Genomic DNA, 24,374 nt, shown 5'->3' with positions numbered 1-24,374 from the left:
CTTACTGCAGCCTCCGCCTCCCATGTTCAAGCAGTTCTGCCTCAGCCCCCCAAGTAGCTGGGACTATAGGTGCCACCACCACACCCGGCTAATTTTTTGTATTTTTAGTAGAGACAGGGTTTTGCCATGTTGGTCAGGCTGGTCTTGAACTCCTGACCTCAGGTGATCCAAATATTACTAATTTTAAAAAAGAACTTTATTGCAGTTGAGTCACTAATTTTATATAGGACACATTGACAATGTCTGTGGCCTCCTGAATGAAGCCCCTACTCCTCAGTCTAGCAATTAAAGATAACCATATTCTGTTCTTTTTTTTTTTTTGAGATGGATTTTTGCTCTTGTTGCCCAGGCTGGAGTACAGTGGCGTGATCTTGGCTCACTGAAGCCTCTACCTCCCACGTTCAGGTGATTCTCCTGCCTCAGCCTCCTGAGTAGCTGAGATTACAGGCACTTGCAACCATGCTCAGCTACTTTTTGTATTTTTAACAGACACGGGGTTTCACCATGTTGGTCAGGCTGGTCTTGAACTCCTGACTTCAGGTAATCCACCTGCCTAGGCCTCCCAAAGTGCTGGGATTACAGGCGTGAGCCACTGCACCTGGCCCATATTCTGTTCTTATTTTACTTATCTGTCATTGTGAGGTTATCACTGAGGGAAGCTTTTTAGTAGAGAAAGGGCTATCTACTATTTCTTTTGTTTTGTTTTGTTTTGTTTTTGAGACTGAGTTTTGCTCTTGTTGCCCAGGCTGGAGTGCAATGGTGCAATCTCGGCTCACCGCAACCTCCACCTCCCATGTTCAAGTGATTCTCCTGCCTCAGCCTCCCAAGTAGCTGGGATTACAGGCATGTGCCACTACGCCTGTAATTTTGTATTTTTAGTAGAGACGGGGTTTCTCCATGTTGGTCTGGCCAGTCTCGAACTCCCGAGCTCAGGTGATCCACCCTCCTCAGCCTCCCAAAGTGCTGCGCCTGGCCTGACCCACTGCGCCTGGCCCTACTATTTCTTAATATTTAATTTGTTAAAACAGCAAATTAAAAAACTAATTTTGCCTTAAGCCTTCAAGTTCAATTTATGTAATCCTATTAAATTTGTAACCTAGTTAAGTTAAACAGTTACTTTCAGTAGGGTTTTAGCTTAATGTTCAAGCAACTTAAGTTGAAAAAACTAAGTGCTTTTTTTTGTTGTTTTTTTAGACAGAGTCTTGCTCTGTTGCCCAGGCTGGAGTGCAGTGGCACAGTCTTGGCTCACTACAACCTCTGCATCCAAGGTTCAAGTGATTATCCTGCCTCAGCCTCCTGAGTAGCTGGGATTACAAGCGCCCACCACCATGCCTGGCTAATTTTTGTGTTTTTAGTAGAGATGGGGTTTCACCATGTTGGCCAGGCTGGTCTTGAACTCCTGACCTCAAGTGATCCGCCCACCTCAGCCTCCTAAAGTGCTGGTATTACAGGTGTGAGCCACTGTGCCTGGCAAAAGTAGCTTTTTAAAATTAAAAATAACACAAATATTTTATTAGTTTTTTGTTTGTTTGTCTTTTGAGACAGAACTAACTCTGTCACTCAGGCTGGAGTGCAGTGGTGCAATCTCTGCTCTCTGCAACCTCCACCTCCTAGGCTCAAGTGACCTCCCACCTCAGCATCCCAAGTAGCTGGAACCACAGACACACACCACCTCACCTGGCAATTTTTACATTTTTTGTAGAGACAGGGTTTCACCATGTTGGCCAGGCTGGTCTCAAACTCCTGAGCTCAAGCCATCTGCCCGCCTTGGCCTCCCAAAGTATTGGGATTACAGGCATAAGCCACTGCGCCTGGCTCAAATATTTTAAATATCGGATTACCTAATGTCAGATTGGCCAATAACTAAAATCTATTCATGATCATAATTCAAAAGTATTGATATTTTTGGTTTGAATTACTTCATTATCTCTATATCCAGTTCTAAATGTTTCAGGAGTTACAAGGTACTTTCACGTTGAGTAAAAAACTTGCTACCCAAGTAAACTGGAGTTATCATATCAATGAACTGAGGCTGCTAATAAGATTTTGGATTGAAATTTGAGACCCAGGGCTATAGATAATCAGGATAACTTGAACACCATCACCAAGGGACGTGTCGAGCCTTGTGTTTAATTGTAGTAACAACAGGATCTCCAAGTCTATGCTCTTTAAAGGTGGTCTCATAGTTGATATCGCTATGTTCAAGTCATGTGATTAATTCTTCTAATTTAAATAGATGAATATTCAGGTCTTTGCATATCCATATGTTTTTTTAAATACGTAAACTCATTCATTCAGTGTCTGATGCTATTCTATATAACTTTTTATTTTATATTCTGCCTTTTTCTTTAGATCCAGTGTCTTTAAAATCTTGTAGATATTTAAAAGCTATCTGATTGGATTCTGCATATCCTTTGTGTTGTCTTCTGGTTCCAAATTATTATGGTCATGCTAGTGCTATTATCTAACTTTATCTTCAACTGTAGCATACATTTGTTGAGTGCCCATTATATATCTCACACAAGTAGGTTATAGGAAAACAAGATAAATTCAAGTTAGTCTCTGAAAGTTTCTTTGTTCCAGGCAAGTTAATTATCTCACTGTTTCCTAAATAAGGCCCTCAATCTTAAATGCAGGCTATTGCTTATATTCTTCTCTTGCTAGTTATGCCTTTTCTCTATCTAAATTCTGTCAAAGTTATTCATCTTCTGCTGAGTAAGTCATCAACCAACCAACATATTACTGGTAGACAGTGGGAAAAGTCATAAGATAGGTGGATGCAGAGTAGAAGAGCAGTTAGCATCAAATGTCAAGTAGACCTCAGTTTCAATTCTGGCTCTTCGCTTATTAGATGTATAATTTTGGGGGAGTACTCTCAGTGCTTCTGTTCTTTCTTTGTAAAATGGGGAAAATGATGCTTCATAAAGTTGTCTTAAGGATTAAAATAAGAAACACATAAAGACCTTAACAAAGTACCCGCCACATCCTGAGCACACAATGAATGGTAGTTTGTTATTATAATTCTTGTCTTCAAGGGACTTCTATCTAATTTTTGACTAAGGGCATAAGGATCATAATATGTTTGTTTAGGATTCTATGAGATTACAAGTTAGAGACATTTAGATCTGTCTCTGGTTCAGAGAAGTCTTTCCAGATAAAGCATATATATATATTTTTTGTTCTGTTTTGTAAACAAAATTGCTAAGTTAGGGGGAAGGGAGCTGAAGATTGTATCCTAGTCCCGACAACATGAATGTATGAAATGATACGAAATGTGGGGAACTATAAGCATTTAAATATAGCTGAAATGAAGGCCCCATATTGGGAAATGATGCAGTATAAAGCTAAAGTGGTAGACAGAAACCATATCATGAAGAATTTTGTATGCTCAGCCCCAGGAGCTAATGAAGAATTATGAGAAGAAGAGTGACATATCATATTTGTATTTTATTTTTTTGAGACGAAGTCTTGCTCTGTCACCCAGGCTGGAGTGCAGTGGCACGATCTCGGCTCACTACAGCCTCTGCCTCCTGGGCACAAATGATTCTTGGGCCTCAGCCTCCTGAGTAGCTGGGATTACAAGCATGTGCCACCACACCTGGCTAATTTTTGTATTTTTAGTAGAGACGGATTTCACCATGTTGGCCAGGTTGGTCTCAAACTCCCGACCTCAGATGATCCACCCGCCTCGGCCTCTTAAAGTGCTGGGATTACAGACGTGAGCCACCGTGCCCAGCTATATTTGTATTTTAGAAAGATTGGTTTGGCAGCAGTGTAAAAGTTGTGTAGGATGAAAGTCAGATTGGATTTCAGAGACTTATAGTAGAGGCTGTAGAATAATGTAGACAAAAAGTAATGGAGGTCTGACCAAGCAGGCATTTGCAATGGCAATGGAGAAAAAGAATGAATATAGAGAAATTATGAAAGCATTGCCCCTTAGATCTTGGATATAGAAGGTGAGAGGAGGATCCAGAATGACTTTTAGGTTTGTGTATTTATTTCCTAAAATGAAATATTTCAAAAAGAAAAGTGAATGGGAACGATCAAGATTTTTAGTTCCATTTTGAACATAATAAATTTGAGGCTGGGCACGGCGGCTCATGCCTGTAATCCTAGTACTTTGGGAGGCCGAGGTGGGCAGATCACTTGAGGTCAGGAGTTTGAGACCAGGCTAGCCTGGTTAACGTGGTGAAACCCCGTCTCTACTAAAAATATAAAAATTAGCCAGGCATGGTAGCGGGTGCCTGTAATTCCAGCTACTCAAGAGATTGAGGCCGAGAATTGCTTGAATCTGGGAGGTGGAGGTTGCAGTGATCTGAGATCATGCCACTGTACTCTCTAGCTTGGGCGACAGAGCAAGACTCAGTCTCAAAAAAAGAAAAAAAATTAAAATAAAATAAATAAATAAATTTGAAGTATCATAGAAACACTCACATAATTAGCTGTAGAGACCCAGACCTCTGGAAGGAGTTCCTGACTACTAGTATAGATTGGAAATCCTTGGCTTTTAGATGGTATTTGAAACTATTGGAGTGGATTCATTTGTTCAACAAATATTTTTTGAGCATCCGAGTGAGTTACACACTGTTCTAAGAAATACAGCAGGGAACAAAACAAATAAATCCCTGACTTCATGGAAATAACATGGAGGAGACAGACCACTAAATTAAATGCATGTGTATGTCTAGTGAAAGGCAATAACAAGGACATTAGTGTGGTTGGAACAGAGTGAGCAAGGGCGAGAATGGAGATAAAGGGGATTATATAAGCCTCACTGGCTATGGAAAGAACTTTTGTTATTCTTAGGAGCTGTAGAGACATGGGAATGATTTGAGCAGGAGCATAACATGATCTGATTTATATGGATGATAGTGCTCAGGGAGGGTGTATCAAATTAAAAGAATAGAGGGACAAGAATACCATTTTTAAACAGCTTTATTGAGATATAATTCACACTTCACACACTTTTTGATTTACCCATTCAGTGATTTTTAGTATTTTCACAGTTTTGCAACCATTAGCACAATTTAAATTTGGCATATTTTTGTCACCACCAAAAGAAATCTCATACTCATTGGCAGTTACTACTCAGTACCCAGCCCCCAGCCCTGCGCAAACACAAATCTACTTACTGTCTCTATAGATTTACCTATTCTGCATCAATGAAATTATGTAATAACTAGTCTTTTGTGAATAAGTCTTATTTAGCATAATATTTTCAGAGTTCTTCCATGTTGAAGCATGTATATTCATATATATTTTATTTTTTATTGCCATATAACTTTTTTTTTTTTTGAGACGGAGTTTCGCTCTTGTTGCCCAGGCTGGAGTGCAATGGCGTGATCTCAGCTCACCACAACATCCACCTCCCTGGTTCAAGTGATTCTCCTGCCTCAGCCTCCTGAGTAGCTGGGATTACAGGCATGTGCTACCAAGGCTGGCTAATTTTGTATTTTTAGTAGAGATGGGGTTTCTCCATGTTGGTCAGGCTGGTCTCGAACTCCTGACCTCAGGTGATCTGCCCGCCTCAGCCTCCCAAAGTACTGGGATTACAGGCGTGAGCCACCACGCCTGGCATGATTTTCTTTTTTTTTTTTGAGACGGAGTCTCGCTCTGTCGCCCAAGCTGGAGTGCAGTGGCGTGATCTCGGCTCACGGCAAGCTCCGCCTCCCGGGTTCACGCCATTCTCCTGCCTCAGCCTCCCGAATAGCTGGGACTACAGGCGCCTGCCACCGCGCCCGGCTAATTTTTTTGTATTTTTAGTAGAGATGGGGTTTCACTGTGTTAGTCAGGATGGTCTTGATCTCCTGACCTCGTGATCCACCCGCCTCGGCCTCCCAAAGTGCTGGGATTACAGGGTTGAGCCACTGCGCCCGGCGATTTTCTTTTTTTAAATAGACAGGGTCTTGCTCTGTCGCCCAGGCTGGATTGCAGTGGTGCAATCATAGTTTACTGTAGCCTCAAACTCTTAGGCTCAATCCTTCTGCCTTAGCTTTCGAAGTAGTTGGGACTACTTAGGCTTGCACCACCGTATCTGGGTAATAAAAAAAATTTTTTAGAGATAGAGTCTTGCTTCGTTCCCTGGATTGATCTTGAACTTCTGGTCTCAGATAATCCTTGCATCTCAGCCTGCAGAGTACCTGGAGTAGCTGGGATTACACCACGAGCCGTGTACCGAGCCCAATACGTCATGTTTTATTTATCCATTCATAATACAGTTGATACACATTTGTGTTACTTCAACTTTTTGGCTATTATGAATAATGCTGCTATGAGCATTAATGTGCAAGTTTTTGTATAGACATATGTTTTTATTTCTCTTGGGTGTATACCTAGGAGTGGAATTACTGGGTCATGTGGGAACTTTATGTTTAATCTTTCAAGGAATTTAATCTTTCAAAGAATTGCCAAACTGTTTTCCAAACTGATGGAAACACCAATATTAAAGGGGCTAGTGGAAAAATTGCTATGAAAAAGGGCTGCAGACATAAGAGAAAAGCTAGAAAATGGTAATCACCTTAGCATCCTTTTTTCCCCCCTTACTCCTCACATTTAACAAGTTTTATTCATTATACCTCCTAAATAATTGTCTTATCCTCCTGAATGTCAATATCTTATTTTAAGTGCTAATCATCTCCTTCATCCTGTATACCGTCCCATTGCAATAATCTCTTAAAATGATCTTGTCTCCTGTTTGTCCCCTTTAATGTGTTTCAATTATAATTTCTTCCCAATTTTTTTTTTTTAAATTGAGATGGAGTCTCGCTCTGTTGCCCAGACTGGAATGTAGTGGCGCGATCTCGGCTCACTGCAACCCCTGTCACCTGGGTTCAAGCAATTCTCCTGCCTCAGCTTGTATTTTTAGTAGAGACGGGGTTTTGCCATGTTGGCCAGGCTGGTCTGGAACTCCTGACCTCAGGTGATCCACCTGCTTCGGCCTCCCAAAGTGCTGGGATTACAGGTGTGAACCACCATGCCCGCCCAGCCTCTTCCCAGTTTCATTCTAATATCCTCCTGGTAGGAATTAAGTTCTTGAATTTCTTTTTTTTTTTTGAGCAGCAGCAAGATTTATTGCGAAGAGCGAAAGAACAAAGCTTCCACAGCGTGGAAGGGGACCCGAGTGGGTTGCCCAAATTTCTTTTATGTATGCCTTTACTCTCTTACACAGACTGATGCATAATAAACATTCAAAATAGATGCATTTTCAAATCCAAGTTCAACAAATGTAATCATTATATGATTACTTATATAACAATTACTTATTTCCTCTTGAAGAAGTTTAAGAAAAGCATAATTGTGTTGTTCCTTTTTAACATTTATTTTGTTTTCATACAGGCAATTTTATATGATGACAAAGGAGCATGTTTGGAGAGTCTGTTTCTTAAATGCCTTGAGGTATTTTAGTGTGTTTATCTTATTTTTAAGTTATTATTTAAAAATCTCTTTAAATACCTCCTTTATGAATATTGTTAGTGTAGTCATAATGTTAATACTAATAGTTAGTATTTGTTGAACATTATAGCTAGACTTTGTGCTAAAACCTTTTAGATATTGTTTCCTTTAATATCTACAACTGATTTTTTATAATCTAAAAAAAACCCTGATTTTTATAGATTAGGAGTGCAGTGCAGAAAGGTTAAGTAACTTGCTCATGTTCATAGAGTTACAGTGGTAGGAAGGCTGAGATTTGATCCCAGGAGGTGATTCTAGAGTCTAATTCTACTACATGATTTTTTCATAGGCAAAGGTCTACTGTGGGAAATTTTTTGTGACATATTCTCATTTAAGTATAATATTCTCTCACTTAAAAACAGAACTACCATTCAACCCAGGAGTACTATAACTGGGTATATACCCAAAGGAATATAAGTTGTTCTACCATAAAGACACATGTATGTGTATGTTCATTGTAGCACTATTCACAATAGCAAAGACATGGAATCAGCCTAAATGCCTATCAGTGATAGACTGGATAAAGAAAATGAGATACAAATATACCATGAAATATTATACAGCCATAAAAAAGAATGAGATCATGTTCTTTTGCAGGAATATGGATGGAGCTGGAGGTCATTATCCTTAGCAAACTAATGCAGGAACATAGAAAACCAAATATTACATGTTCTCACATGTAAGTGGGAGCTAAGTGATGAGAATGCATGGACAAAGGGGAACAACAGACACTGGGGCCTACTGGAAGATGGAGAGGGTAGGAGGAGGAAGAGGATCAGGAAAAATAATGAGTACTAGACTTAATACTTGGGTGATGAAATAATCTGTATAATAAACCGCCATGACACGGGTTTACCTATATAACAAACCTGCACATGTACCCCTGAACTTAAAGGCTAAAAATAAATACATAAATATTCTCTCAAATACGTAGTTTGTGTTTTTCCTCTCAAAGAGGAAAAAGCATGGAAAGAGAACTAAAGGCATATTTTAGTGAAGAATTAGGATATTAAAGTTGGTCATTCTGGGTTCATTTCCCAGTTCTAAATACTTCCTGGCCCACCTAAACTCTATGTCTAACTTCTCTGCTGTAAAATGTAGATCACGGACAGATTTTACAGGGTTGGTGTGAAGGTTAGAAATAATTTTTGTAAAGTGCCTAGCAGTTTTAGTTAGTATAGTGATTCTTTTTTTTTTTTTTTTGAAATGGAGTCTCCCTCTGTTGCCCAGGCTGGAGTGTGGTAGCATAATCTCCGCTCACTGCAGCCTCTGCCTCCTGGGTTCAAGTGATTCTCCTTCCTCAGCCTCCTGAGTAGCTGAGATTATAGGCGTGCACCACAATGCCCAGCTAATTTTTTGTATTTTTAGTAGAGATGGGGTTTCACCATGTTGGCCAGGCTGGTCTTGAACTCCTGACCTCAAGTGATCCACGTGCCTTGGCCTCCTAAAGTGCTAGGATTACAGGCATGAGCCACTGCATCTGGCCTAGTACAGTGATTCTACATGTGTTAAAATGCATACTATGATGATGATGATGATGTTGATTTTTGGCCATAGTATTCATTTTGAAATTTTACACAACATCAGTAGTGGTTATGGTACTTTTATATATTTTTAAAAGGGTCTAGGAGAATCAGTATCTTAGTGTATGGTCTGATTGGTGGTAACTACTATTATTTCATCTTAAAAATCATTTCAGGCCGGGCGTGGTGGCTCACGCCTGTAATCCCAGCACTTTGGGAGGCCGAGGTGGGCAGATCACCTGAGGTCAGGAGTTCAAGACCAGCCTGACCAACATGGAGAAACCCCGTCTCTACTAAAAATACAAAAAATTAGCTGGACGTGGTGGTGCATGCCTGCAATCCCAGCTGCTCGGGAGGCTGAGGTTGGAGAATCGCTTGAACCCGGGAGGCGGAGGTTCGGTGAGCCGAGATCGCGCACCACCACACCCGGCTAATTTGTTTTGTATTTTTAGTAGAGACGGGGTTTCACCATGTTGGTCAGGCTGGTCTCAAACTCCCAACCTCAGGTGATCCGCGTGCCTCGGCCTCCCAGAGTGCTGGGATTACAGGTGTGAGCCACTGCATCTGGCGATAATCTTATTTTTATGCTGCAGTCAGAGGTGGTGGCAAGTACTACGTTTGCTCATTAACATGATTAAAATGCATTTTTGGAATATTATTAAGCAACTGTAATGATTTATAATAATGTTTAATTTGTGATAATTATGAGTATCTTATTCATTTAAAGATGTATAGTTGGTAATAACTCTAATTTTTGAAAAGTTACACTTAGTTGTATGGATTCTAAGTGAATTGCTTGAGAGGGAGCATTTTTTCCTTGTTTGTCTTTGTATCCCTAGTGTGTAACAAGGGGCCTTATATAGGTCCCCAGTACGTAATATTTATTTACTAATTTAATTTTGTTTTTAGAGACATTGTTTCACTCTGTCATCCAGGTTGGAGTATGGTAGTGTGATCATAGCTTACTACAGCCTCAAACTCCTGGGCTCAAGGGATCCTTCCACCTCAGCCTTTCAAGACTGTAGGAACATGCCACCATGCCTGGCTAATTTTTTTTTTTTTTTTGGAGACAGGGTCTCACTCTGTCACCTAGGCTAGAGAGCAGTGGTGTGAAAACTGCTCACTGCAGCCTTGACCTGCTAGTCTCAAATCATCCTCCCACCTCATCCCCCCAAAGAGCTGGGACTATAGGTGCATGCCACCATGCATGGCTAATTTCTTAAAAAGTTTTTTGTGGAGACAGGGTCTTGCTATGTTGACTAGGGTGGTCTTGACCTCCTGGCTTCAAGCAATCCCCCTGCCTTGGTGTCCTTAGTGCTGGGATTACAGGCATGAGCCATCCCATCCAGCCCTGGCTAATTTAAAATAAAAATTTTTTGTAGAGACAGGATCTCAATATTTTGCCCAGGCTGGTCTCATACGCTTGGCCTCAAGCAATCCTCTTGCCTTGGTCTCCCAAAGTCTTGTGATTACAGGTGTGAGCTACCACACCCAGCTCTAATATGTGTTGTTGAATAAACAAATTAGATAAATTTTAAAATTATATTATTGTCCTTTTTTGTGCTTGTTGATAGTTAATGAGTACATAATAATAAATAATTGAAGACTTTAGTTACTGATTTATTCGTTCAACACCTATTTATTGAACACCCATTGTGTCTTAGTGCTAGTGAGCATCCTGGAATACATAGATAATCAAATAATTAGATGTATGTGATTTTGACATTTATTCTTTCAGGTGAAACCTGGAGATGACTTAGAAAGTGATCGATACTTAATCACAGTTGAAGAGGTTAAAGTTGCTGGAGCCATAGGTATTGTTAAGCAGAATGTCAATAAACAAGCACCAGAGTTAAATTCAAGGACATTTATATCCTCTGGCCGATCTCTTGGATGTCAGCCCTCTGGCTTAAAAAGGAAGTTTACTGTAAGTTTTGCTGGGGAAAATAATACATCAAAATATATTTATAAAATTGTCTCAAAAAGTAGTGAATTTTGAAGTTATCGTACTCTGTCATTCAAAGGGCACTTCATAGTATACTTAGGTAGAAAGGAAATAAACCCTACTTTGAAAAATCTTATTACAAATGAGTGTACTTTGACAAACTTTAAATCTGAATTATTACTTTACCTCAGGCAAACCAGAAACAATCCTTCTCCTTTTTTTTTCTTAGCCAGTTCATTTCACATTTTCTTAATGGGTAATGGTACAGCTAACAGTTATTTTAATATTTTCAGGGTTTTCAAGGACCACGTCAGGTTCCAAAGAAAATGGTTATGACGGAAAGTGGTGAATCAGCTGCATCACATGAGGCTAAGAAAACTGGCCCTACTATTTTTTCTCCATTCTACAGCATGCCTCCTTTGTTTCCTACTATTGGCAAGAAAGATGTAAATAATATACTGGCAGACCCTGAGAACATTGTGACTTACAAGAAGAGAGAGAGAAATGCCATGGATTTTTCTTCAGTTTTTTCTCCATCCTTCCAGATTAACCCAGAAGTGCTGTGTGAAGAAAATTATTTTTGCTCTCCTGTCAATACTGGAAATAAACTTTCAGACTCTTTACTGACCAATGAGCCTGTGAAAAGAGATAGTTTGGCATCTCACTATTCAGGAGTTTCACAAAACATCAGAAGCAAAGCACAGATATTAGCTCTTCTGAAGTCCGAATCATCTAGTTCATGTGAGGAACTAGATTCTGAGATGACAGAGCATTTTCCTCAAAAACAATCACAAGGAAGTTTAAAAATTGCTACTAAACCAAAGTACCTAATTCAACAGGAAGAGTGTGCTGAGATGAAGAGCACAGAAAATTTATACTACCAGCATCAATCAGAAAATACCATGAGAAATAAAAGCCGGTGGGCCATGTATTTATCCTCACAGAGTTCACCTATACATTCTTCTACTATAGATGGGAATGATACAGAAAGGAAACCCAAGGCCCAGGAAGATGATATAAATTCTAATTTGAAAGACCTTTCATTACAAAAAAATATACAGTTCTTTGAAACATGTGCTGAAGAGAGGAAAAAGTATAATGTAGACAAGTCAGTCAGTAATAATGATCAGTCCTGGAATCAGGAAGTAAAATTAGAAATTCCTTCATTCAATGAAAGCAGTAGCTTACAGGTTACTTGTAGCAGTGCAGAAAATGATGGTATATTATCAGAATCTGACATTCAAGAAAATAATAAAATACCTTTTAATCAAAATGACAAGGGGTGCGTTAAAGGATCAGTTCTTATTAAAGAAAATGCTCAAGACGTAAATACATGTGGAACACCGGAAAAGGAGTATGAACAATCACAGTCATCTCTGCCAGAACTGAAACATCTCCAAATTGAATCTAGTAATAATTCTAGGATCTCTGATGACATTACAGACATGATTTCTGAAAGTAAAATGGATAATGAAAGTCTTAATAGTATTCATGAATCTCTGATTAATGTAACACAACCATTTTTGGAGGTAACTTTTAATCTAAACAATTTTGAGACCAGTGACACTGAGGAGGAATCACAGGAAAGCAACAAAATTTCCCAGGATTCAGAGAGTTGGGTAAAGGACATTTTGGTTAATGATGGCAATTCATGTTTTCAAAAGAGGTCTGAGAATACAAACTGTGAAGAGATTGAGGGTGAACATTTGCCATTCTTAATATCTGTTAGTGACAAACCTACAGTGACATTTCCTGTTAAAGAGACACTGCCATCACAGTTTTGTGATAAAACTTATGTGGGTTTTGACATGGGAATTTGTAAAGCTGAAAACATGGGAAAAGAAATAGAGGAGTATAGTGACACATTAAGCAATTTTGAATCTTTAAAGTGGACTGATGATGTATACATAGATAATAAAGAAGATGCGAATAAACCTATCCAAGAAGTCAGAATTAACTATGATTTTGCTTTACCCCCGAATAAATCTAAAGGTATAAACATGAATTTACATATTCCTCATATTCAAAATCAGATTGCTGAAAACAGTAATCTATTTTCAGAAGATGCTCAACCTCAGCCTTTTATTTTGGGAAGTGACTTAGACAAAAATGATGAACATGTTTTACCCTCAACTTCTAGTAGTGACAACAGCGTCCAACTATTAAATACCAATCAGAATCACTATGAATGTATTGCACTTGATAAATCAAATACCCACATTTCCAATTCTTTGTTTTACCCACTGGGAAAAAAGCATCTTATTTCCAAAGACAGAGAAGCACGTATATCTGAACCTGAAGATTTGGGAAAGATTGGAAGTCCACCCCCTGACCATGTTGAGGTTGAAACTGCCAGAGAAGGCAAACAATGTTGGAATCCTAGAAATTCTTCAGAACTTTCGGGATTAGTAAATACCATTTCTATTTTAAAGTCACTATCTGAACACCGTACTGCTTTAGACAGCTTGGAAATATTGAAAAAGAAAAATACTGTCTTTCAGCAAGGAACTCAACAGACAAATGAGCCAGATAGTCCTGAAGGTTAGAATTGCATGTCTATTTTGGATTGTTTTCTTTATAGGTCTTTGAGCTATAAAGAAAGAAGATATTAGCTCTGGGTGCTACATTAAAGAATTACATAGTGTTTAAATAGGTAATACATGTACTTGGTAAAACCAATATTAATAGAGAATAGTAGCAATGAAAAGTCCCCATCCAACCACATCCCTTAGTCTACCCTTCAGAATTAGCTACAGTTTTCTTCTAGAACATCCTTCCATAAATATTCTATGCGTATATAAGCATATATTGGCACATTTATGTGAATATATGTCAAAAAAGTACATATATATGTACGTATGTGTGCGTATATGTCAATCTATTTTTTTCTTTTTGCAGACAGTCTCACTCTGTCAACCAGGCTGGAGTGACTCACTGCAACCTCTGCCTCCCCAGTAGTTGGGATTACAGGCATGTACCACCATGCTTAGCTAATTAAATCTATTCTTATTCATTTTTGGACAGGTACTAGGGAATACATTTTTTTTAAAAAGTGAGTTCTTACTGATACCTCTAATTCCAATCCTATACCACAGAGTTCTTTTCCTCTTTCCTCCGTTCCATAATTGTGTCTTTCTTTCTTTTTTTTAAGACAGAGTTTCACTCTTGTCGCCCAGGCTGGAGTGCAGTGGCGCGATCTCGGCTCACTGCACCTCCACTTCCTGGGTTCAAGCGATTCTCCTGCCTCAGTCTCCTGAGTAGCTGCAATTACAGGCGCCCACCACCACACCCAGATAATTGTTTTGTATTTTTAGTAGAGACGGGGTTTCACTATGTTGGCCAGGCTGGTCTTGAACTCCTGACCTCGTGATCCGCCCACCTCGGCCTCCCAAAGTGTTGGGATTACAGGCATGAGCCACCACTCCTGGCCCATAATTGTGTTTCTTTTTTTTTTTTTTTTTTTTTGAGACAGAGTCTCGCTCTGTTGCCCAGGCTGGAGTGCAGTGGCGCGATCTCGGCTCACTGCAAGCTCCGCCTCACGGGTTCAAGTGATTCTCCTGCCTCAGCCTCCCCAGTAGCTGGAATTACAGGCACCCGCCACCATGCCCAGCTAATTTTTTTTTGTATTTTTAGTAGAGATGGGGTTTCACCATGTTGGCCAGGTTGGTCTTGAACTCCTGACCTCAGGAGATCCACCTGCCTCGGCCTCCCAAAGTGCTAGGATTACAGGCGTGAGCCACTGCACCCAGCCCTATAATTGTGTTTCTATACTCTCACAATATGAAAGGATCCTGGCTCCCAGTATCAGTATACCTTCTCAAATCTGCAATACCAGATAGCTTCCAAATTGTTATATCAATATTACTGCTAGTAAGAAACCTTTACAAATTTATGAAGTTCACAAATCCTTTGCAGTTTTTGTTTTCAGAATATGTTCTGTTGAGTGTATAGAGTTAAAATACTAGTTCAAAAATTGGGTTACTTTTTCTTAGCATGATTTATGGAGTTAAGTTCGTTGTTTATAGTCTGTGTGAGGGCTATTTTGTCCATCCCTATTGACCGATTGATTGATTGATTGATTTTACTTTTTGAGACGGAGCCTCGCTCTGTTGCACGGGCTGGAGTACAGTAGTGTGATCTTGGCTCACTGCAGCCTCTGCCTCTTAGGTTCAAGTGATTCTCCTGCCTCAGCCTCCCGAGTAGCTGAGACTACAGGTAACGTGCCACCACACCCCACTAATTTTTTGATTTTTAGTAGAGACGGGGTTTGCCATTGTTGGCCAGGCTGGTCTCAAACTTCTGACCTCAGGAGATCTGCCTGCCTTGACCCTTGCAAAGTGATGGGATTATAGGCATGAGCCACTGCACCTGGCCCAATTTATTTTTATTTCTGACTATGTAAAATATTAACTGAGTTCAAAAGTCAAAGCTATATACAAACATACTCAGATTCCTTTCCTGTACTTTCTGTCCCATTCCTACCCACCTGCTCTAGGCAACCAATATACTTATGGTTCTTTTTGTAAAAATAAATATCTCCATATAGAAATTCTTATTTCCCCATATTCAGTAAAATACCAAATTCATATGCTTTAACACCTTGCATTTTTCTCTTAAAAATATATCCTGGGGCCTGGCACGGTGGCTCATACCTGTAATCCCAGCACTTTTGGGAGGCTGAGGCGGGCTGATCACCTGAGGTCAGGAGTTCGAGACCAGCCTGGCCAATATGGTGAAACTCTGTCTGTACTAAAAAATACAAAAATTAGCCAGGCGTGGTGGCAGGCACCTTAATCCCAGCTATGTGGGAGGCAGAGGCAGGAGAATCGTTTGAATCTGGGAAGCGGAGGTTGCAGTGAGCCGAGATCAAGCCATTGCACCCAAACCTGGGGGATAAGAGTGAGACTTCTCTCAAAAAAAAAAAAAAAAAAAAATCCTGGAAGTTACTTCGTATCACTTCATAGGAATTGTCTTCATTTTATTTGTTTATAGCTCTATAATCTGCTATGTGGATGCACTATTATTTATTCAACTAGTCTCCTAATAGTAAAATATTATGCCCAATATTTTACTATTATTACAAATGGAAAATGAATAACCTCAATTTATATTTATACTTATCTATATCTGTATAAGTATATATAGTTTTTTTGTTTTTTTGTTTTTTCTTTTGGAGATAGGGTCTCACTCTGTCACTCAGGCTGGAGTGCAGTGGCATGATCTTAGCTCACTGAACCTCCACCTCCCAGGCTAAAGTAATCTTTCTCACCTCAACCTCCCTAGTAGCTGGGATTACAGGTGCACGCCACCATACCCGTCTGATTTTTTGTATTTTTGGTAGAGATGGGGTTTCACCATGTTGCCCAGGCTGGCCTCGAACTCCTGAGCTCAGATGATCTACCTGCCTTGGCCTCCCAAAGTGCTGGGATTACAGGTGTGAGCCACCATGCCTGGCCTGGATTTTTTTTTTTTTTTTTTAACATTTGGAGATGTGTCTTCAGGGCAAACTTCTAAAATTAGGATTGCTAGGTACATGGGTAATAGATGGGTAGTTTTACAGATACTTCAAAGTTCTCTTTATAGGAATTAATCATTTCTCATTCCCATCAGTAATGTATGAGACTGGGTGTTTCTCCACTGCCTTGCCAATAGTGTCTTGCCTAGCTTTTGAATTTTTGCCAATCTAATAGATGAGAAATGGCTTTTCAGTGTATTTTATTTTATTTATTTGTTTGTTTTTGTTTTTGTTTTTGTTTTTTGAGATGGAGTTTTGCTCTTGTTGTCCAGGCTGAAGTGCAGTGATGTGATCTCGGCTCACTGCAAACTCTGCCTCCCAGGTTCAAGCGATTCTCCTGCCGCAGCCTCCCAAGTAGCTGGGATTACAGGTGTGTCCACCACACCTGGCTAATAGTGTATTTTTAGTAGAGATGGGGTTTCACCATGTTGGTCAAGCTGGTCTCGAACTCCTGACCTCAAGTGATCCACCCACGTCGGCCTCCCAAAGTGCTGGGATTATAGGTGTGAGCCACCACTCCTGACCTTTTCAGTGTATTTTAAATTTGTGTTTTTACTACTACAGGTGAAATTGAGCATCTTTTCATATGTTTAAACATCATTTGTGTATATTTTTCCATGAACTATCTTTTCTATCTACCCTTTTGTCCAGATTTTTAATGGATGTTGGTTTTTTGATTCTTAATTTATAAGAGTTCTTTATAAGAGATATTAGCCCCTTATGATATATGTTGTAAATGTTTTCTTTCAGTATGTCATTGATCTTTTGACTTTCCTTATGGTATGCTGGCAACAGCATTGTATTTTAAAGAATATAGTAGTAAATAATGTATATATTTGAATGTAAATGAGCAGTGCACTACTTCCAAAAGGTAAAATTGAACTTTTATTTGAGTATCTCATGTGATTCCTGAGAAAAATGTAAATAACTTATTGTACCTACTAAAATGATTCTTTGAAATGTAATTAAGTTTGAAGACAATTGTTAGTTTATTTTCTAAAATATTAAAAGTAAGTAGCCAGGCACAGTGGCTCATGCCTGTAATCCCAGCACTTTGGGAGGCAGAGGCGGGTGGATCACCTGAGGTTGGGAGTTCGAGACCAGTCTGGCCAACATGATGAAACCCTGTCTCTACTAAAAATATAAAAAATTAGATGGGCATTGTGGCAGGCACCTGTAATCCCAGCTACTCAGGAGGCTGAGGCAGGAGAATCATTTGAACCTGGTAGGTGGAGGTTGCAGTGAGCCGAGATCATGCCATTGTGCTCCTGGGCAACAAGAGTGAATAAAACTCCCATCTCAAAAAAAAAAAAAAAAGTAAAAAGCTTTAATGAAAAATAAATATGAGTAGATAAAGTTATATGATACCATATAAGAATATAAAGTTCTAGCATGGAGATTTAGGGATTATAGAATTTAGTTTTGAAGGCCAGGTGTGGTGGCTCATGCCTGTAATCCCAGCACTTTGGGAGGCTGAGGTGGGCGGATAACCAGAGGTCAGGAGTTCAAGATTAGCCTGGCCAACATGGTGAAACCCCATCTCTAATAAAATATATAAAAATTAGCTGGGTGTGGTGGTGGAGACCTGTAATCTAAGCTACTGGGGAGGCTGAGGCAGGAGAATAGCTTGAACCCGTGAGGCGGAAGTTGCAGTGAGTAGACTGTCACTGCACTTTAGCCTGGGTGACAGAGCAGGACTCTATCTCAAAAAAAAAAAAAAAAAATTAGTTTTGGAAAACCAACTGGTTTCTCTCATCAAGTTGGAAAGAAAATTACAGTTGATTCTGATTATTTGCAGTAGTTCTGTGACGTCACTGCAAACACATAATTAGTAAATGGTAAACCTTGCTCCTATGGGAAATACAGGGTTAGGTTCCTGCAAGCATGTGGTCAGAACATTTTCATTAATTTATGAATACATAACCTTGTTTCATGTATATTTCTGCTTAAAGAACCTTATTTAATATATATTGTTGATTCATTAACATTGAACTCACTCATAGCCAACAGCAATATAACTCTTACCTATAAAAAACGTACCTAACATATGCACTTTCCTCATAAGGAATATCACAGTCTTCTTGCCCTTGGGAACACTAGACAGCACTATTCTTAGGGGACTTTTTTGTTTTTGACACAGAGCCTCACTCTGTTGCCCAGGCTGGAGTGCAGCGGCGTGATCTTGGCTCACTGCAACCTCCGCCTCCTGGGTTTAAGCAATTCTCCCACTTCAGCCTCCCAAATAGCTGGGATTACAGGTGTGTGCCACCACACCCAACTAATTTTTGTTTTTTTATTAGAGACGGGGTTTCGCTGTGTTGGTCAGGCTGGTTTGAACTGACCTCAGGTGATCTGCCAACCTCGGCCTCCCTAAGTGCTTGGATTATAGGCGTGAGCCACTGCACCTGGCCTCTTTGGGGACATTTTAAGTAGTGAAATTACCAATAAATAGCACAAAAATGAAAAATGTGGCACTAAACAACCACGAAAAAGATAATTGTTTACAACATAAGCTAAAACAAGAAGCCAGAGTGTTACCTTGAGAACATGCACTTCAGGCAATTTGTTTTTTGCTGTTCTATGTATGTCTGCAAATGACCATGAAAGTATAGCAAATACTGATTTGGGGTTACAAATAAACTTTAGGGAGTAGGCAGAATCCATGAGTAATGATCGACTAAATTCACTTTTTTGATACAAATATATTTCTCTAAAAAGGATTAAGTTGGTTGCTTGAGACAGTTTGAGAAGATTGAATCACTAGGGTATAACATACTTTTATGAAGTTTAAAGCAAAATTAGAGAAGAATAAATTTTGCCACCAATTTAGAATGTGTGAAAGTGATAAAACTCTAAATTTTTTGTGAGATAATTGTGTATAGCTTAGAAATGTTAATTTAGAATGTTTTTCTGGAGCAAAGGCAGTAAAGGAAAACAACATCAATTTTCATCCAGTGTTTTTAAAAAACTTGTTAGAAATGTCAAGTTCCAAAATTATTTTTTATTTTATTTTATTCTGAATTTTAGCAGGAAAATAATGAAATCATAAATAGCAATTGCCTAAAAATGAAGTTTACACTGGTTATAGCTATGATTTTTTACTGTAATTGTCACTTTAAAATTAGTCTTTCTGTGATTTTAGAAGAGAAGAGATTATTGAATATGTACTTTTTTTTAAGAAAAAAAATTTCTATTTTTAAATGGATACCTGATAAGGTGGCAAAACTAGCCACCCTGCACTCCTTTCCATTCTGCAGGCTTACCAACTTTTCTGCCGTTTTGTATTCAGCCTTTTACCCGAGCACTTTTACCCTTGTCATAGCTGAGTTTTTTCTTCATCTCAACTTAAATGTTACTTCCCATGAGAAACTTTTCCTAATTCCTGTATCAAAAATAGTTCTGTATCATATCACTGTTCAATGAGATACCCTTTTGTATCATAATCTGAATTTATCTGGTTTAGTTATTTGTCTTTTGTGTCTCTCTTTTTTCAAGGAATTTTTTTTGTCTTGTTCACTGCTCTTTCCCTGGTGCCTGGCACACTGCACTTGGAAAATAATTGTTGAGTGAATTTTTTAGAATATAGAATTTTTTTCTTAAGCCATAGTAAAAATGGATTTAAGATAGACTAGAAATAGCATGAAGTGCTGTTTTTTTTTTTCTTTTGTTTGAGACATGGTCTCACTGTCACCCAGGCTGGAGTGCAGTGGCGTGATCTTAGCTCACTGCAACCTCCACCTCCCAAGTTCAAGTGATTTTCCTGCCTCAGCTTCTTGAGTAGCTGGGATTACAGTTGTGCACCACCATGTCTGGTTAATTTTTGTGTTTTTAGTAAAGACAAGGTCTCACCATGTTGGCCAGGCTGGTCTTGAAATCCTGGCCTCAAGTGATCTGCCTGCCTTGGCCTCCTAAAGTGCTGGGATTACAGGCATGAGCCACCATGCCCAACTCTGTTTTTTTTTCTATGTTTGTTTGTACATAGCAACAGTATACTGGGAGTCTTGACTTTCTTGTTCCTAACAATTGTCCAGTACTTCATTTTTAGCATTTTTAGTATAGGTTATTAACTATTGGGTTAGTATTTATTTTTTAATTTGTGTAAAAATTAGTACAAGGAAACATTCCTACTATCGACTTAGAAAGTAAAAAGGCTTTCATTCTAAATATTTTTAAATTTTTATCATAAAAATGTTTTAATCTAAACAGAGAACAGTACAGTGAATCCTCAAGTGCTACATTCCAGATTGAACAATTACCAAGATTCTGATCTTAAAATTTAAGTTATATTCCTTGTTTCGGTTTTAGGAATAAGTTGAATTTTAGAGTACTGCTATATATAACAATGATATGATTATTTCTTTTCTCGATTCCAGTGAGGAAACCATTTATTACAGTAGTTTCACCAAAGTCTCCTCATCTGCACAAGGATTCTCAACAGGTACAGGGTTTTTTTCTAAGAGTATTTTTTTTTAATTTGATAAGAATGTTCTATAATTTGTAATAGAATTATAGTAATACAGTCCCAAGCTATCTTGGTTCATGACTCCTCCTGTATCTCAGTAATTTTTCATTGTCTTCCTCAGCCAAAAGAAATACCTAACAGTTTCATTTATTATGTAGTTAATAGTATTAAGCAACTCAAGTATTTCCTAGTAACTTTGTAAGCATTTTGTTTGTTAAAAAACACAGTTACATGGCTGGACGTGGAGGCTCACGCCTGTAATCCCAGCACTTTGGGAGGCCAAGGCAGGCAGATCACTTGAGGTCAGGAGTTTGAGACCAGCCTGGCCAATTTGGTGAAACCCCATCTCTACTAAAAATACAAAAATTAGCCAGGCATGGTGGCATGCACCTGTAAGCTCAGCTAATTGGGAATTAGCTAATTGAGAATTAGCTCAGCTAATTCTCCAAGCTGAGGCAGGAGAATCGCTTGAAACCGGGAGGCGGAGGTTGCAGTGAGCCGAGATCATGCCATTGCACTCCAGCCTGGGCAACAAGAGTGAGACTCCATCTCAAAAAAAAAAAAAAAAAAAACCACAAAACCTCACAGTTACTAATGGAATGTGTACCTCTGTTGGGCACTATACAACTTCTCAAATCTTGGAATAGATTAGGTAACACCACCTTATTTCTTGTTACACATTGATTTTCTCATGATAATTGCTTTTTATCACAGCAGTTTCTCAGAACCCAGCTTCACAAAGGCGCAATGTCATTGAAAGAAATGTAGCAAGATCTGATGAAGAAACAGACCTGGAGTTAGTAGTTCATTAGGTGTCAGACAGATGTCAGGTGACACTGTTACCCTACATATAAAACACCTTGTGGAGTTCCTGTGAGTTCATTGTGCCACCTCAGAGTACCTTGTTGCATAGTTTGGTAACCATGGTAGTTATATAAAAAATAATAGTTCTAATTAGGATGAATTGAAATTCTAGGATAATTCATCTAGATTAGTGTTTCTTACTCAATGGGGATGCCGTTAGCACTTTTGGAGGGTCAGTTCTTTCATTATATGGCACTGGTCTTTCTACAGACATGTTTGGAACAAAAGCAAGTAGAATGTTTCACTTGCCTCCATTTTATTTTTGTTTTTATTTATTTTGAGGTGGAGTCTCTCTCTTTCGCCCAGGCTGGAGTGCAGTGTCATGATCACTGCAGTCTTCATCTCCCAGGTTCACTGCAGTCTCCATCTCCCAGGTTCACTGCAGTCTCCATCTCCCAGGTTCACTGCAGTCTCCATCTCTCAGGTTCAAGTGATTCTCCTGCCCCAGCCTCCCAAGTAGCTGGGATTACAGGCGCGTGCCACCACACCCAGCTAATTTTTGTATTTTTAGTAGAGATGGAGTTTCACCATGTTGGCCAGGCTGGTCTCCAACTCCTGACCTCAAGTGATCCGCCCGCCTCAGGCTCCCAAAGTGCTGGGATTACAGGCATGAGCCACCAGGCCTGGCCTCACTTGCCTCCATTTTATATCTTACTTTATTCTCTATGTTACTGGTCCTTTTTCTCCCCTTTTAATAATCTTGATTTTTTTTCTTTTTTTTTAAATATAGAAAACAGTGAAGAAAAAAATAAAACCTACCCTACCTCTCAGAATATTTATTAATGTTTCCAGATATTTTTGTGTGTCCAGTTAAAAAAAAATGGTTAGATGTATATAAATAGTTTTATATCCTTTCCCCTTAATATCGTCGTATTATCTTACATTATTAATAATTCTTCTTAAACATACCTTTTAAAAGTTATTTACCATCCATCCTATGGCTATCTTATGCTTTGGACAAATAGTTCTCTGTTTTGGTCATTTAAATAATTTCCAGCATTTTGCTATTATAAGTAACACTTTAATAAATGTTTTTACACATAAATCATTGTTTGCATTTTAAATTTTTTCCTTAGATTTGATTCCAGAAGTAGAAGTAATTATTTGGAAGGCTAGGAACAACTTTCTTTCTTGGGTTCTTGATATTTTCTTTTTTTTTCCTTTTCTTTCTTTTTTTTGAGACGGAGTCTTGCTCTATTGCCCAGGTTGGAGTGCAGTGGCATGATCTTGGCTCACTGCAACCTCAGCCTCCTGGGTTCAAGCAATTCTCCTGCCTTAGCCTCCTGGGTAGCTGGGACCACAGGCGCACGCTACCATGCGTGGCTAATTTTTGTATTTTTAGTAGAGATGGGGTTTCGCCATGTTTGCCAGGCTGGTCTCGAACTCCTGACCTCAGGTAATCCGCCCACCTCAGCCTCCCAAAGTGCTGGGATTATAGGCATGAGCCTCTGTGCCCGGCCATGATATTTTCAAATATAAAAATTTTAATGTTTTACAATTAGAATATTTATTTTACTTCATTTTTACTAGTACCATTGCGAGCTTTTTAAATTCTTGCTAAGTGACAATACTGTTTCATCAGGATTTTACTTTTTATGTATGTATTTTTTTCTGAGACAGGTTATTGCTCTGTTGCCCAGACTGGACTGCAGTAGTGTGATTGGCTCCTGCAGCCTTGACCTCCTGGGCTCAAGTGATTCTCCTGCCTCAGCCTCCTGAGTAGCTGGGACTACAGGTGCATGCCACCACACCTAACTAACTTTTATATTTTTTGTAGAGATGGGGTTTCACTATGTTCCCCAGCTGGTCTCAAACTCACGGGCTCAAGCAATCCTCCAACCCCAGCCTCCAAAGTGTTGGGATTACAGGTGTGAGCCACAGTGCCTGGCCAGTTTTTATTTCATATTAGTGATGGTGTTCTAGTATTTCTTTTTTTTTTTTCTTTTTGAGACGGAGTCTTGCTCTTGTTGCCCAGACTGGAGTGCAGTGGCGCAATCTTTGCCCACTGCAACCTCCTCCTCCCGGGTTCAAGCGATTCTCCTGCTTCAGCCTCCTGAGTAGCTGGGGTGCGCCACCACACCCGGCTAATTTTTGTATTTTTAGTAGAGACAGGGTTTCACCATGTTGGCCAGGCTGGTCTCGAACTCCTTACCTCAGGTGATCCGCCCACCTTGGCCTCCCAAAGTGCTGGGATTACAGGCGTGAGCCACCATGCCCAGCCCTAGTATTTCTTAAGTCTAATAGAAATTTATATTTTTGTTTTCTGAATTATTATTGCCTATTAGTTTATCTAAAATTAATATTCTATTCCTAAGATACTAAAAGAAGATGAAGTTGAACTAAGTGAACCACTTCAGTCTGTGCAGGTAAGTTATTTAAAATATAAATTAGCCACTGGACACGGTGGCTCATGCCTATAATCCCAGCACTTTGGGAGGCTGAGGCGGGTGGATCACGAGGTCAGGAGATTGAGACCATCCTGGCTAACATGGTGAAACCCCGTCTCTACCAAAACTACAAAAAATTAGCTGGGCGTGGTGGCAGGTACCTGTAGTCCCAGCTACTTGGGAGGCTGAGGCAGGAGAATGGCGTGAACCTGGGAGGCGGAGCTTG

At 39.3% G+C, this 24,374-nt stretch overlaps 1 protein-coding gene across 13 annotated transcripts in view; it reads left to right on the top strand.

Moving 5' to 3' along the window:
* The window catches only part of ZGRF1 (zinc finger GRF-type containing 1), a 98,731-nt gene that overhangs the window by 6,185 nt on the left and 68,172 nt on the right, over window positions 1-24,374 (top strand). For 7 of the 13 annotated variants that reach the window (XM_054554338.2, XM_054554335.2, XM_054554337.1 and 4 more), the window contains exons 4-8: window positions 7,336-7,395; window positions 10,714-10,902; window positions 11,214-13,461; window positions 20,809-20,873; window positions 24,077-24,127. In XM_054554338.2, the coding sequence (XP_054410313.1) occupies window positions 7,336-7,395; window positions 10,714-10,902; window positions 11,214-13,461; window positions 20,809-20,873; window positions 24,077-24,127 (2,613 nt within the window). The remainder of the gene's footprint in view (window positions 1-7,335; window positions 7,396-10,713; window positions 10,903-11,213; window positions 13,462-20,808; window positions 20,874-24,076; window positions 24,128-24,374) is intronic. The other 6 variants (XM_063723585.1, XM_063723584.1, XM_054554334.2 and 3 more) reach the window with 2 other exon arrangements.

This window comes from Pongo abelii, chromosome 3 (assembly GCF_028885655.2).
Source record: "Pongo abelii isolate AG06213 chromosome 3, NHGRI_mPonAbe1-v2.0_pri, whole genome shotgun sequence".
NCBI classification, from domain to species: Eukaryota; Metazoa; Chordata; class Mammalia; order Primates; family Hominidae; genus Pongo; species Pongo abelii.
The sequence above is the reverse complement of the archived record's forward strand: the minus strand, read 5'-3'. Positions and strand labels throughout refer to the sequence as shown.